The sequence below is a fragment of the Bos grunniens genome, chromosome 15 (genome assembly GCF_055505025.1).
Source record: "Bos grunniens cultivar Pamir isolate PY7600 chromosome 15, Bosgru_T2T1.0, whole genome shotgun sequence".
NCBI classification, from domain to species: domain Eukaryota; kingdom Metazoa; phylum Chordata; class Mammalia; order Artiodactyla; family Bovidae; genus Bos; species Bos grunniens.
Window position 1 is genome coordinate 50,701,376 of NC_141179.1, and position 15,015 is coordinate 50,716,390.

The 15,015-nt window shown below is 41.3% G+C and overlaps 1 protein-coding gene and 1 pseudogene across 1 annotated transcript; one reads left to right on the plus strand and one right to left on the minus strand.

The window, feature by feature from the left end:
* Positions 1-4,576: 4,576 nt before the first annotated feature.
* On the plus strand, positions 4,577-5,501 carry LOC147358129 (olfactory receptor 51H1-like; annotated as a pseudogene).
* An 8,316-nt stretch (positions 5,502-13,817) lies between these two features.
* Positions 13,818-14,774, minus strand: LOC147358130 (olfactory receptor 51H1-like). Its single transcript, XM_086342050.1, has one exon. It carries the CDS (start codon positions 14,772-14,774, stop codon positions 13,818-13,820), a length of 957 nt encoding a protein of 318 aa, XP_086198176.1.
* Positions 14,775-15,015: the final 241 nt, after the last annotated feature.

Here is a 15,015-nt window from a genome sequence, read left to right on the forward strand (position 1 = left end):
TGATTTATTTATGTATTTTTGCTTGCACTGGGTCTTCATTGTTGCTTGCAGGTTTTCTCTAGTTGCAGTGAGCAGAGACTACTCTCTAGTTACGGTGTCTAGGCTTCCCATTGCAGTGGCTTCTCTTACTGTGGATCACTGGCTCTAGGCACATGGGTCCTGCTTTATGCAACCCCGTGGACTGTATACAGCACAGGCTCAATAGTTGTGGTGCACAGGTGGAGTTGCTCTATGGCATGTGGGATCTTTTGGGATCAGGGATCAAACCCGTTTCTCCTGCATTGGCAGGTGGATTCTTTACCATTGAGCCACCAGGGAAGCCCAGCATATGATCTTTTAGGTGATAAACAGAGTCCTTTTCTTCAGGAAGTTTAATTCTAATAGGAGAGATAGACACTAAACAAATATATATTTAATTAACTATTAACTATTTAATATCTATTAATCTATTTAAATATCTATTTAATTAACTGTACTTATTTATAAGAAGAATATGAAAACTATGTACTGAGGAGTCTTAAACTCTTATGAGAATTGGAAAAGGCTTAATTAAGAAGGATTATTATTTGGGCTTCCCTGGTGGCTCAGAGGGTAAAGTGTCTCCCTGCAATGCAAGTGACCTGGGTTGGATCCCTGGGTTGGAAAGATCCCCTGGAGAAGGAAATGGCACCCCACTCCAGTATTCTTGCCTGGAGAATCCCATGGACGGAGGAGCCAGGCAGGTTACAGTCCACCGGGTTGCAAAGATTTGGACATGACTGAGCGACTTCACTTTCTTTCACTTTTTCTTTCTATTTGAGGATAAATAGGCTTTGATTAGGCAAAGAGGAGATTTATAGAAGGTGGAGGAAGGCACAAGAAACAGGAAGGGACACATGTGAAATCCCATATCCAGAAGTTTGTTAGTGAGGTCCAGGAACTTAAAGACTGCAAATTTGGCTGGATTGAAGAGACCAAAGTGTGGTGGTTGGGGGTGGGGGGGGCGGTGAGGAATAGTGTGAATTGGCACTAGAGAGGTAGACATGGGCTGAATTTTTCTGTGACTGAAGTAAATGATAAAGATTTAGGACTGTGTTCTAAGTACAATAGAAGATCTTGAGGGACCTTTTGCTTTGGGTGAATAAATAATTTTCTAAATATTCAAAGTGCATTCTGACTGCAGAAAGAAATTTTTGAAAGGGGGCACTCATGGGTGGAGGATGATAAGTTAGGGTGCCTGGAGGAAATGAACTATGCTATTTTTGACTACACTAATGGCAGAAAGTAAATAATGATTTTGTATGTTTTGAAGGCAAATTTGAAATTCATTAAGTGTTGGTTTAATGAAAGAAGAGGTTTCAAGAATGGACTCAGGTTTTTGGAGTGTTAGAAGACTCTCCAAATAAAGATTTTGTGAATGGCTACTCCCATATCATATATGTGGTTGCTTCTGTGTCAATAGCCTTTATTCTTTATCCCTTGATATTTTAAAATAAGATTATGGAAAGTTATAAGTTAAAACTTGTGCAGATTAATTTGAACAGTTATGTCCACTAATGTGTCTATTTACAAATGTATGTATGTGCTCAGTAGTTCAGTCCTGTCTGACTCTTTGTGACCCCAGGAATGAACTCACCAGGCTCCTCTGCCCATAGAATTTTTTAGGCAAGAATACTGGAGTGGTTTGCCATTTTCTACTCTGGGGCATCTTCCTGACCAAGGGATTGAACCCGAATTGGCAGGAAGATTCTTTACCGCTTCAGATCAGATCAGATCAGATCAGTTGCTCAGTCGTGTCCGACTCTTTGTGACCCCATGAACTGCAGCACGCCAGGCCTCCCTGTCCATCACCAACTCCCGGAATTCACTCAGACTCATGTCCATCCAGTCAGTGATGCCATCCAGCCATCTCATCCTCTGTCGTCCACTTCTCCTCTTGCCCCCAATCCCTCCCAGCATCAGAGTCTTTTCCAATGAGTCAACTCTTCACATGAGGTGGCCAAAGTACTGGAGTTTCAGATTTAGCATCGTTCCTTCCAAAGAAATCCCAGGGCTGATCTCCTTCAGAATGGACTGGTTAGATCTCCTTGCAGTCCAAGGGACTCGCAAGAGTCTTCTCCAACACCACAGTTCAAAAGCATCAATTCTTCAGCACTCAGCCTTCTTCACAGTCCAACTCTCACATCCATACATGACCACAGGAAAAACCATGGCCTTGACTAGATGGACCTTTGTTGGCAAAGTAATGTCTCTGCTTTTGAATATGCTATCTAGGTTGGTCATAACTTTCCTTCCCAGGAGTAAGCATCTTTTGATTTCATGGCTGCAGTTACCATTTATAGTGATTTTGGAGCCCAGAAAAATAAAGTCTGACACTGTTTCCACTGTTTCCCCATCTATTTCCCATGAAGTGATGGGACCGGATCCCATGATCTTTGTTTTCTGAATGCTGAGCTTTAAGCCAACTTTTTCACTCTCCTCTTTCACTTTCATCAAGAGGCTTTTGAGTTCCTCTTCACTTTCTGCCATAAGGGTGGTGTCATCTGCATATCTGAGGTTATTGATATTTCTCCCGGCAATCTTGATTCCAGCTTGTGTTTCTTCCAGTCCAGCGTTTCTCATGATGTACTCTGCATATAAGTTAAATAAACAGGGTGACAATATACAGACTTGACGAACTCCTTTTCCTATTTGGAACTAGTCTGTTGTTCCATGTCCAGTTCTAACTGTTGCTTCCTGACCTGCATACACATTTCTCAAGAGGCAGATCAGGTGGTCTGGTTTTCCCATCTCTTTCAGAATTTTCCACAGTTTATTGTAATCCACACTGTCAAAGGCTTTGGCATAGTCAATAAAGCAGAAATAGATGCTTTTCTGGAACTCTCTTGCTTTTTTTATGATCCAGCTGATGTTGGCAATTTGATCTCTGGTTCCTCTGCCTTTTCGAAAACCAGCTTGAACATCAGGAAGTTCATGGTTCACATATTGCTGAAGCCTGGCCTGGAGAATTTTGAGCATTACTTTACTAGCGTGTGAGATGAGTGCAATTGTGGGGTAGTTTGAGCATTCTTTGGCATTGCCTTTCTTTGGGATTGGAATGAAAACTGACCTTTTCCAGTCCTGTGGCCACTGCTGAGTTCTCCAAATTTGCTGGCATATTGAGTGTAGCACTTTCACAGCATCATCTTTCAGGATTTGGAATAGCTCAACTGGAATTCCATCACCTCCACTAGCTTTGTTCATAGTGATGCTTTCTAAGGCCCACTTGACTTCACATTCCAGGATGTCTGGCTCTAGGTCAGTGATCACACCATCGTGATTATCTGGGTCATGAAGATCTTTTTTGTATAGTTCTTCTGTGTATTCTTGCCATCTCTTCTTAATATCTTCTGCTTTTATTAGGTCCATACCATTTCTGTCCTTTAACGAGCCCATCTTTGCATGAAATGTTCCCTTGGCATCTCTGATTTTCTTGAAGAGATCCCTAGTCTTTCCCATTCTGTTGTTTTTCTCTATATCTTTGCATTGATCACTGAAGAAGGCTTTCTTATCTCTTTTTGCTATTCTTTCGAACTCTGCATTCAGATGTTTATATCTTTCCTTTTCTCCTTTGCTTTTCGCTTCTCTTCTTTTCACAGCTATTTGTAAGGCCTCCCCAGACAGCCATTTTGCTTTTTTGCATTTTTTTTCCATGGGGATGGTCTTGATCCCTGTCTCCTGTACAATGTCGTGAACCTCATTCCATAGTTCATCAGGCACTCTATCTATCAGATCTAGGCCCTTAAATCTATTTCTCACTTCCACTGTATAATTATAAGGAATTTGATTTAGGTCATACCTGAATGGTCTAGTGGTTTTCCCTACTTTCTTCAATTTCAGTCTGAATTTGGCAATAAGGAGTTCATGTTCTGAACCACAGTCAGCTCCTGGTCTTGTTTTTGCTGGCTGTATAGAGCTTCTCCATCTTTGGCTGCAAAGAATATAATCAATCTGATTTCGGTGTTGACCATCTGGTGATGTCGCCACCAGTACAAAAACAGTGAAATGGATGCTTAGGCATGTGCAAGAATATATACACACATATATATGTGTGTGTAAGAGAATATATGCATAATTATATACATATATACATGCATACAAATGGATTTACATAGATGAGGGATGTATGTTGGGTTGGTGATGAAATTTTGTGTAGGTGTGTTTGTGGTGATGATACTGTGAGTTCTGTTCTTTGATTGTTTCACAAAATTCTCAATGCTATTAGGTCCTTGGATGTTGCTGCTTCTTTTCTGCCAAATATTCAGTGCTGTGAAAGGAAGATATCAAAATTTTCTTCTGTCTAAACACTAGTTGTTTCATCTTATCTCCCTTTTTAAGATAAGCAAATTAAATTCAAGTGAGTGGAGGTCATCGCATGTGATTGTCTAAGAAGTAAAAAGATGCAAAAACCTCTCAGACACTGATTTAAACATAGTTTTCCCCTCTGTTGTTCCACTTCTACATCCCTAAAGCCATTTACCTATCTAAAAACCTTTTTTCAATTTAGGAGCTGGAATCCAGGTGGGAGAGTCCAGCCTCAAACAGTGGTAAGAACATCATGATGAACACTAGCTCATCACATGTCAACCACCATAGCTTCATTTTGACAGGTATCCCAGGAATGCCAGATAAAAACCCATGGATGGCTTTTCCCCTTGGATTTCTCTACACCATGACTCTCCTGGGAAATGGCACCATCCTAGCCATCATCAAGGTAGATCAGAGTCTCCATGAGCCTATGTACTACTTCCTATCTTGGCTCTGACTGATGTTGGTCTCTCCATGTCCACCCTGCCCTCCATGCTCAGCATCTTCTGGTTTAATGCCCCTGAGGTTCCCTTTGATGCATGCATCACACAGATGTTCTTCATCCACAGTTTTGGAGGGGTAGAATCAGGAGTATTAGTGTCTATGGCCTTCGACAGATTTGTGACCATCCGAGACCCACTGCACTATGCTTCCATCCTCACCCATGGCATCACTGGTAAGATTGGAATAGCTGTCATCATCCGGGCAGTCTGCATGGTCTTCCCTGTGCCCTTTCTTATAAAGCGGCTACCCTTCTGCCATTCCAATGTCTTGTCTCATTCGTACTGTCTCCACCAAGATGCAATGCGGTTAGCCTGTGCCAGCACGCGTGTCAACAGCCTCTATGGCCTCATAGTAGTCATCTTCACTTTGGGGTTTGATGCCCTCATCATTCTCTTTTCTTATGCGCTCATCCTGAAGACAGTACTGGATATCGCTTCCAGAGCTGAAAGGCTCAAAGCGCTCAACACCTGCCTCTCCCACATCTGTGCTGTGCTCCTTTTTTATGTTCCTCTCATTGGTGTCACCATGATCCACAGGTTTGGGAAACATCTGTCACCAGTAGTACACACATTCATGGCCAATACCTATCTGTTACTGCCTCCTTTACTAAACCCTGTTTTCTACGGAGGAGGATCATCCAGGTGTTCCAGAGGAGAAAGAACAGGGTCTAGGGTAGTGGAATCAAATGTAATATGGAGAATAAGAAGCATTTTGAGCAACTATAATGCAGTCAAATTATACACATCTGGGAAAATCGAAAGTGGGCAAGGCTTGTAGGTGAAAGTCTTTCTTGTTCTGTATATGCTCCATTTTGGAATGCATATTTTTTGGTATCTGGTGTCACTTGAAAAATCTAATGTAATTAATGTAATTGTTCTTCTCTGAAACTGGAGACGAGCATCATTGAAGACATAAATCATCACCTGTTTATCCAGGTAACACTTCTGAGTGTTTATTCATATAATGTTAAGTAATATTGTTCTATAGTTATCAATTAAATAATTAGATAAGGAACGATTCAAAGTGCTATACAGCACTGCTGAAAGGCCTGAGATATTTTTTCTTAATATGGGGAAAGAAAATTGTTCCATAATCAAACAGCATTTATTTTGTTGTTTCAATGTTTATTGGGTAAAGAGTGCCTATGTTAAAATTAAAACAAACACATGTGTGGTTACTTAATATGTGTCTTTTCATTTAAGGGTTATTACTTCTTTACAGTTCTAGTTTTCAGTCACATATTTAGTAGAATAACAGGTGCTCTGTCTTTACTCTTTAAACCCAGCAGAAGTGAACTCTATTTTGCTGTGTACAAAGGACCCAGCAAAATTTTATCAAGTAAAAGTACTGCCATGCTTTGTATAAGGACAAGTGAACACTTGCAGCACTGGGAAGTTTAAGAAAGCAGGGTACCCATGTGTGGGAATGAGTATGTCAAAGGTGATGTGTCTGCACTGAAGCTCATACCTGCTGTATGTATTTTGTTAATCATTACACCGTCAAGTTGCTAGAGGGATGACTTATTAAACAGATGTACATTTAACACTAATGAAATGCCAGTCGTGAAGCTGGACCCTGCATGTGGGTTCAATCACTCAGTTGTATCCAACTCTTTGGATGTGACCCCATGAACTGTAGTCCACCAGGCTCCTTGGTCCATGGAATTTTCCAGGCAAGAATACTGGAGTGGATTGCCATTCCCTGCTCCAGGGGAATTTTCCTAATCCAGGGATCAAACCCAAGTCTCCTGAATCTCCTGCACTGGCAGGCAGATTCTTTACCACTGTTCCACCTGGGAAGCCTTCTGGTCCCTGAAGACACAGAGAAAAAGGCACCAACTTTCTGTACAGTTTCTGGCATATTTCTCTGCAAGGAAATATGTATACAAGTCAAGTAGGTATTACATTACAACATCACATTTAATTTGCTATACTAGTAGTTTTAATTGCCTTTATATATTCTCTCAGTGAATTCTCCCAACAGTCTTTGAGAATAATGTTATCACATTTTATACATGAGGAAATGAGGTTTAAAGAAGTTAAGTAACTTACTCAAAATCATACAGCTTCTAAGTGGAAGAGCTTGATTCATGTTTAGATCCGTTGATTCTAAAACCTGTAAATTGAGACTTGACACATGTCTCAGGGTTTTCTAGACTTACAAGAAATCTTGAGGTAGAGGGAAAGAACCAGTGATCCTAAGATGTGATGTGTAAGAGATGTTAGTAATCAATATTATTGAAAAGTTATTTCAGGTCAGTTCAGTTCAGTGGCTCAGTTGTGTCCGACTCTTTGTGACCCCATGGACTGTGGCATGCCAGGCCTCCCTGTCCATCACCAACTCCCAGAGTTTGCTCAAACTCATGTCTATTGAATCAGAGATGCCATCCAGCCATCTCATCCTCTGTCGTCCCCTTCTCCTCTTGCCCCCAATCCCTCTCAGCATCAGATTCTTTTCCACTGAGTCAACTCTTCACATGAGATGGCCAAAGTACTGGACTTTCAGCTTTAGCATCATTCCTTCCAAAGAAATCCCAGGGCTGATCTCCTTCTGAATGGACTGGTTGGATCTCCTTGCAGTCCAAGGGACTCTCAAGAGTCTTCTCCAACACCACAGTTCAAAAGCATCAATTCTTCGGTGCTCAGCCTTCTTCACAGTCCAACTCTCACATCCATACATGACCATAGGAAAAACCATAGCCTTGACTAGACGGACTTTTGTTGGCAAAGTAATGTCTCTGCTTTTGAATATGCTATCTAGGTTGGTCATAACTTTCCTTCCAAGGAGTAAGCGTCTTTTAATTTCATGGGTGCAGTCACCATCTGCAGTGATTTTGGAGCCCCCAAAATAAAGTCTGACACTGTTTCCACTGTTTCCCCATCTATTTCCCATGAAGTGATGGGACCAGATGCCATGATCTTCGTTTTCTGAATGTTTAGCTTTAAGCCAACTTTTTCACTCTCCATTTTTACTTTCATCAAGAGGCTTTTGAGTTCCTCTTCACTTTCTGCCATAAGGGTGGTGTCATCTGCATATCTGAGGTGATTGACATTTCTCCCGGCAATCTTGATTCCAGCTTGTGTTTCTTCCAGTCCAGAGTTTCTCATGATGTACTCTGCATATAAGTTAAATAAGCAGGGTGACAATATACAGCCTTGACATACTCCTTTTCCTATTTGGAACCAGTCTGTTGTTCCATGTCCAGTTCTAACTGTTGCTTCCTGACCTGTATATAGGTTTCTCAAGAGGCAGGTCAGGTGGTCTGGTATTCCCATCTTTTCAAGAATTTCCCACAGTTTATTATGATCCACACAGTCAAATACTTTGGCATAGCCAATAAAGCAGAAATAGATGTTTTTCTGGAACTCTCTTGCTTTTTCCATGATCCAGCAGATGTTGGCAATTTGATCTCTGGTTCCTCTGCCTTTTCTAGAACCAGCTTGAACATCAGGAAGTTCACGGTTCACATATTGCTGAAGCCTGGCTTGGAGAATTTTGAGCATTACTTTACTAGCATGTGAGATGAGTGCAATTGTGTGGTAGTTTGAGCATTCTTTGGCATTGCCTTTCTTTGGGATTGGAATGAAAACTGACCTTTTCCAGTCCTGTGGCCACTGCTGAGTTCTCCAAATTTGCTGGCATATTGAGTGTAGCACTTTCACAGCATCATCTTTCAGGATTTGGAATAGCTCAACTGGAATTCCATCACCTCCACTAGCTTTGTTCATAGTGATGCTTTCTAAGGCCCACTTGAGTTCACATTCCAGGATGTCTGGCTCTAGGTCAGTGATCACACCATTGTGATTATCTGGGTCATGAAGATCTTTTTTGTACAGTTCTTCTGTGTATTCTTGCCATCTCTTCTTAATATCATCTGCTTCAGTTAGGTCCATACCATTTCTGTCCTTTATTGAGCCCATCTTTGCATGAAATGTTCCTTTGGTATCTCTGATTTTCTTGAAGAGATCTCTAGTCTTTCCCATTCTGTTGTTTTCTTCTCTTTCTTTGCATTGATCGCTGAAGAAGGCTTTCTTATCTCTTCTTGCTATTCTTTGGAACTCTGCATTCAGATGTTTATATCTTTCCTTTTCTCCTTTGCTTTTCACTTCTCTTCTTTTCACAGCTATTTGTAAGGCCTCCCCAGACAGCCATTTTGCTTTTTTTGCATTTCTTTTCCATGGGGATGCTCTTGATCCCTGTCTCCTGTACAATGTCGTGAACCTCATTCCATAGTTCATCAGGCACTCTATCTATCAGATCTAGGCCCTTAAATCTATTTCTCACTTCCACTGTATAATCATAAGGGATTTGATTTAGGTCATACCTGAATGGTCTAGTGGTTTTCCCTACTTTCTTCAATTTCAGTCTGAATTTGGCAATAAGGAGTTCATGTTCTGAACCACAGTCAGCTCCTGGTCTTGTTTTTGCTGACTGTATAGAGCTTCTCCATCTTTGGCTGCAAAGAATATAATCAATCTGATTTCGGTGTTGACCATCTGGTGATGTCCAAAGATAAAGTCTTCTCTTGTGTTGTTGGAAGAGGGTGTTTGTTATGACCAGTGCATTTTCTTGGCAAAACTCTATTAGTCTTTGCCCTGCTTCATTCCGTATAGATAGATAGATGCTTTCTAAATGGAAAACATGAATCAGCTCAGAATTTGGAGGTGATATGGAATGAGGGAAACTTTTCTCAGGGGGAAGAAAACAACCAGAACAGGAGACAATATGTGGCTCAGATGGTAAAGTGTCTGTCTGCAATGCGGGAGATCTGGGTTTGATCCCTGGGTAGGGAAGATCCTCTGGAGAAGGAAATGGCAACCCACTCCAGTACTCTTGCCTGGAAAATCCCATGGGAGGACGCTGGTAGGCTATAGTCCATGGGTTGCAAAGAGTGGATATGACTGAGTGACTTCACTTCACTTCACATCATAAAGAAGATATCTTATAAAAACATATCTTGAATATATGACCAAGTTTATTACCTGTACCTGTTTTAGATAAGCTTCTTAGCCAGGAGACTTGGTCTCATGCTATTATTGCATGAAACCTTTTTGCAGTCTTAAGAAAAGGTGACCCTGAGACTTTGAGAAGTGGGAGCTGAGGTAGAAGCCAGTATGAAAGACTTCAGATAAAATTGGAGCTACTCTGATGCTGCAGTTGCTGTGGCAACCATCATCTTCATCTTTAAAGGAGAAATGTGATGCAGACACAAACTAGATAGAGAGAAACTCAAAAACTCCTTCACCAATACATTTGTTTCTGGGGTCAGCTTTCAAGTATGTACAGCACCAAAGACGACAGTTATGGAGAACATTTCCACCTGTCTCTGAAATGTAGAGTGTGATCTAGAAGTTTGGTGCATCAATTAAATGTCAAGCACTGCATTGAGTGAAAACAACCAAGAGCTGAAAGTCCTCAAAGAGATTTGCTCATCCCAAGGATATTGGTCACTGCACTGCTACTAGGACCTTTGCTCTCATATTGGAACAAGCAAATAGAGACATATCTTCTTAACAGTGGTATTGGTGGTGGTTTAGTCACTAAGTCAAATCTAATTGCAACCCCATGGACTGTAGCCCTCCAGGCGCCTCTGTCTGTGGGATTTCCAAAGCAAGAATAGTGGAGTGGGTTGCCATTTCCTTTTCCAAGGGATCTTCCCAACCCAGGGATTGAACCCAGATCTCCTGCATCGAGGGAGATTCTTTACCAAGTCACCAGGGAAACCTCTTCTTAACAATAACCCCTAGCAACTCCTGTTCCAGGCTCAGGACTGTGATAGTATTGGTGAACTCTTAGCAAGCCCTTCCAGAGGTAGTAGGACTCAAGTCTCCCCACAAATCCCAGAAGGTTTAAATGATATTTTATACTCATTTTATTAAATGTCAGCAATATGCCTTTGTTTTTTATAAAATTAAAATTTTTTATTGCGAACCTATCTAAAATTAATTCAGAAAGACTGGTGAACCTGAAAGCAGTACTAAAATGGGAATAAGCTTTCATAACTTTCACAGCATCATCTTTCAGGATTTGAAATAGCTCAACTGGAATTCCATCACCTCCACTAGCTTTGTTCATAGTGATGCTTTCTAAGGCCCACTTGACTTCATATTCCAGGATGTCTGGCTCTAGGTGAGTGATCACACCATCATGATTATCTGGGTCATGAAGATCTTTTTTGCACAGTTCTTCTGTGTATTCTTGCCACCTCTTCTTAATATCTTCTGCTTCTATTAGGTCCATACCATTTTTGTCCTTTATCAAGCCCATCTTTGCATGAAATGTTCCCTTGGTATCTCTAATTTTCTTGAAGAGATCTCTAGTCTTTCCCATTCTGTTGTTTTCCTCTATTTCTTTGCACTCATCACTGAGGAAGGCTTTCTTATCTCTTCTTGCTAGTCTTTGAAACTCTGCAACTGTGAACTTCCAGATGTTCAAGCTGGTTTTAGAAAAGGCAGAGGAACCAGAGATCAAATTGCCAACATCCACTGGATCATTGAAAAAGCAAGAGAGTTTCAGAAAAACATCTATTTCTGCTTTGTTGACTGTGCCAAAGACTTTGACTGTGTGAGTCACAATAAACTGTGGAAAATTCTGAAAGAGATTGGAATACCAGACCACCTGACCTGCCTCTTGAGAAACCTATATACAGGTCAGGAAGCAACAGTTAGAACTGGACATGGAACAACAGACTGGTTCCAAATAGGAAAAGGAGTATGTCAAGGCTGTATATTGTCACCCTGCTTATTTAACTTATATGCAGAGTACATCATGAGAAATGCTGGGCTGGAAGAAGCACAAGCTGGAATCAGGATTGCTGGGAGAAATATCAATAAACTCAGATATGCAGATGACAGCACCCTTATGGCAGAAAGTGAAGAGGAACTCAAAAGCCTCTTGATGAAAGTGAAAGAGGAGAGTGAAAATTTTGGCTTAAAGCTCAACATTCAGAAAATGAAGATAATGGCATCTGGTCCCATCACTTCATGGGAAAGAGATCGGGAAACAGTGTCAGACTTTATCTTTTTGGGCTCCAAAATCACTGCAGATGGTGACTGCAGCCATGAAATTAAAAGACACTTACTCCTTGGAAGAAAAGTTATGACCAACCTAGAGAGCATATTCAAAAGCAGAGACATTACTTTGCCAACAAAGGTCCATCTAATCAAGGCTATGGTTTTTCTAGTGGTCATGTATGGATGTGAGAGTTGGACTGTGAAGAAAGCTGAGTGCAGAAGAATTGATGCTTTTGAACTGTGGTGTTGGAGAAGACTCTTGAGAGTCCCTTGGACTGCAAGGAGATCCAACCAGTCCATTCAGAAGGAGATCAGCCCTGGGTGTTCTTTGGAAGGAATGATGCTAAAGCTGAAAGTCCAGTACTTTGGCCACCTCATGTGATGAATTGACTCATTGGAAAAGACTCTGATGCTAGGAGGAATTGGGGGCAGGAGGAGAAGGGGATGACAGAGGATGAGATGGTTGGATGGCATCGCTGACTCGATGGATGTGAGTCTGAGTGAACTCCGGGAGTTGTTGATGGACAGGGAGGCCCGGCGTGCTGTGATTCATGGGGTTGCAAAGAGTCAGACACAACTGAGTAACTGAACTGAACTGAAGCTTTCTTGTACACAGTATTATTAAATTTGTCTTAGCTAGGCTAGTGTCTGTTCTGACAGACTTCTAAAGTAGCTACTGATTTGAGTAATAGGTAACTACATACCATGAAAGACCCAAAGAATCTTTTGTGTTAGATTTTAAAGATCAAATAAAAACTTGAGCAAAAGTCATGTGGCTCATGTAAAAGAATGTAAGTCGCTCATTAATATACATTGTATATGCGTGCTTTTGTTCTTCTTCTTCATATATTGAATTGGCCAAAATGTTTATTTGGGTTTTTCCATAACATCTTAAGGATAATCCCAAAGGAACATTTTGACCAATCTGATACTTTGTCTTCAAATTAAATCTGTAGTAATTCTTTAACCTTCTACCCTGAGTGTCATCCCACCCTGCCCAACCCATTTTATCTGTCTCACACAATATAGCTAGTTCAACAGTCCCCAGAAAATCTGCCTGACTGAGCCTTGGCCAACACATGAACTGCTTTGGGAACAGCGTACAACACTGTCCCCCATAGGGATGCTGCGGTTATCCAATATGACAGCATGTAAAAGGCTCTGGTGTTGTCTTTTGCTTCGTGGACAGTCTATAAGTACTTCTATTGTCTTACATTCAATATTCTTGAACACTTCCTATAGTTGCACAACCCTTCATAGTTTACAAATACTTGTCCTTATATGATTAAATTTAATTTCATAACCACAGTGGTTGTTAAGTGATAACATTTCCAGCTTCATAATGAATAAATTGCCATTAGAGGTAGGGAAGGGAACATCCAGTGTCACACATGGAAGAGTTAAAGCTCACCCTTCATCTATTGATCTCAAGTTATACAATACGGTTGGCCCCTGCTCAATTGTATACATTTATATTCTTAATCCTAAAATTTAGCCATCTTTCTAATCCATGTTTTATTTAACAATGTATTATCCCCAGGTGTTCTCTTATTATTTAATGAGTATAGTTCATTTCTCCCCTATTAAGCTAATAGAGGCCATTCCTAACTCTTGATCTAGAATGTTAAATCAACTCAATGATCTTTAATTTAAAAGACATTAAGCTTGTGGCTTATTTCTGCTCAGAAGAGTTATTACAGAATGGAATTAGTAATATTCCCCTTTCATTTGTTATGGGCCAACTCTAACGCAAGGCCAAAGGAAAGTACATGGAATGGTTCTTATAAATGCCGCTCTTTATATACTGCACAAAGGATGATTTGGTACAGGAAGAGGAAAGTATGTTCTGAGAGCAGGGAACTATCTCTGCCCAATTCAAATCACACTGAAAATGTGAAAAAATAAAAACTATTTTTTCCTAGTCATAATTGAGCCTTTACAGAAGAGATTTTTCCTCTCTTAAACTGGCAGACACTAACCCTCTGCAGTGACCTTGGCTGCAACAAACATCTGGATGAGTTTCCTCCATATCTCTTTGGTCTTCATAGTATAGACGATGGGGTTTAGCACAGGGGGTATAAGAAGATAGGCATTAGCCATGAGGGCATGGGTCAGTGGTGAAACGTGCTTTCCAAAACGGTGAATGACAGACACCCCAATGAGCGGCTCATAGAAAATGAGAACAGCACAGATGTGGGAAACACAGGTGTTGAGTGCCTTCAGCCGGCCCTCCCCTGAGGCAATGGCCATCACTGTTTGAAGTAGGAATGCATAGGAGAGGAGGATAGAGAGGGAGTCAGAACCCTTGGTGAAGATAACCGCAATGAGGCCATAGAGACTGTTGACCTGGGTGCTGGCACAGGCAAGGCTCATGACACCTTGGTGGAGGCAGAAGGAGTGGGAGAGGATATTGGAGCGGTAGAAGGGGAGCCGCTTGATGAGGAAAGGCACCGGGAAGACCACACAGATGGCCCTTGTCAAGATGACTGCCCCTGTTCTGCAGACCATGCTATTGGTGAGGATGGTGCCGTACCTGAGGGGTTTCCAGATTGCCACAACCCGATCAAAGGCCATGGCCACCAGCACGCCAGATTCAATGGCTGAGAAGGTATGGATGAAGTACATCTGAACAAGGCAGGCATCAAAGGCGATGGACTTGTAGTTAAACCAAAATATGCCTAGCATGGAGGGCATAGTACAAAGGGCAAGTCCCGTGTCTGCCAGTGCCAGCATACACAGAAAGTAATACATGGGGATGTGCAGGGACAGTTCAGACTTGATGGTAGAGATGATGACACCATTGCCAAAGAGGGCAATGACATATATAGCACCCAGTGGGAATGCCATCCAGTAATACTTTAGTTCAAGCCCTGGAATTCCAGTTAAGACAAAGTAGAGGTGTTGGAAGTGAGAGTGGTTATTATCTGCCATGAAGTCAATGTAACACAGGAGGGAAATTTTGAGATCCTGATGTGTGTCTTCCTAAGAATGCAGTGACAAGTATTAACAATATACTAGAATCTGATCTTCCTCAGAGCAGAACCATTTTATTTTTACACGGGTGAGAGAGAGTTTAAGGGAGGGCTGAGTCCCTGAAATTACTTTTCCAAGATATATCCTGTGGAGGAAACTTCTACTGTCCCAATGATAAAGTTTCACCAAGTCAAATAAG

Coding starts and splice junctions, on each gene's coding strand:
- LOC147358130 (XM_086342050.1), bottom strand. CDS start 14,774: ATGGCAGATAATAACCACTCTCACTTCCAACACCTCTACTTTGTCTTA.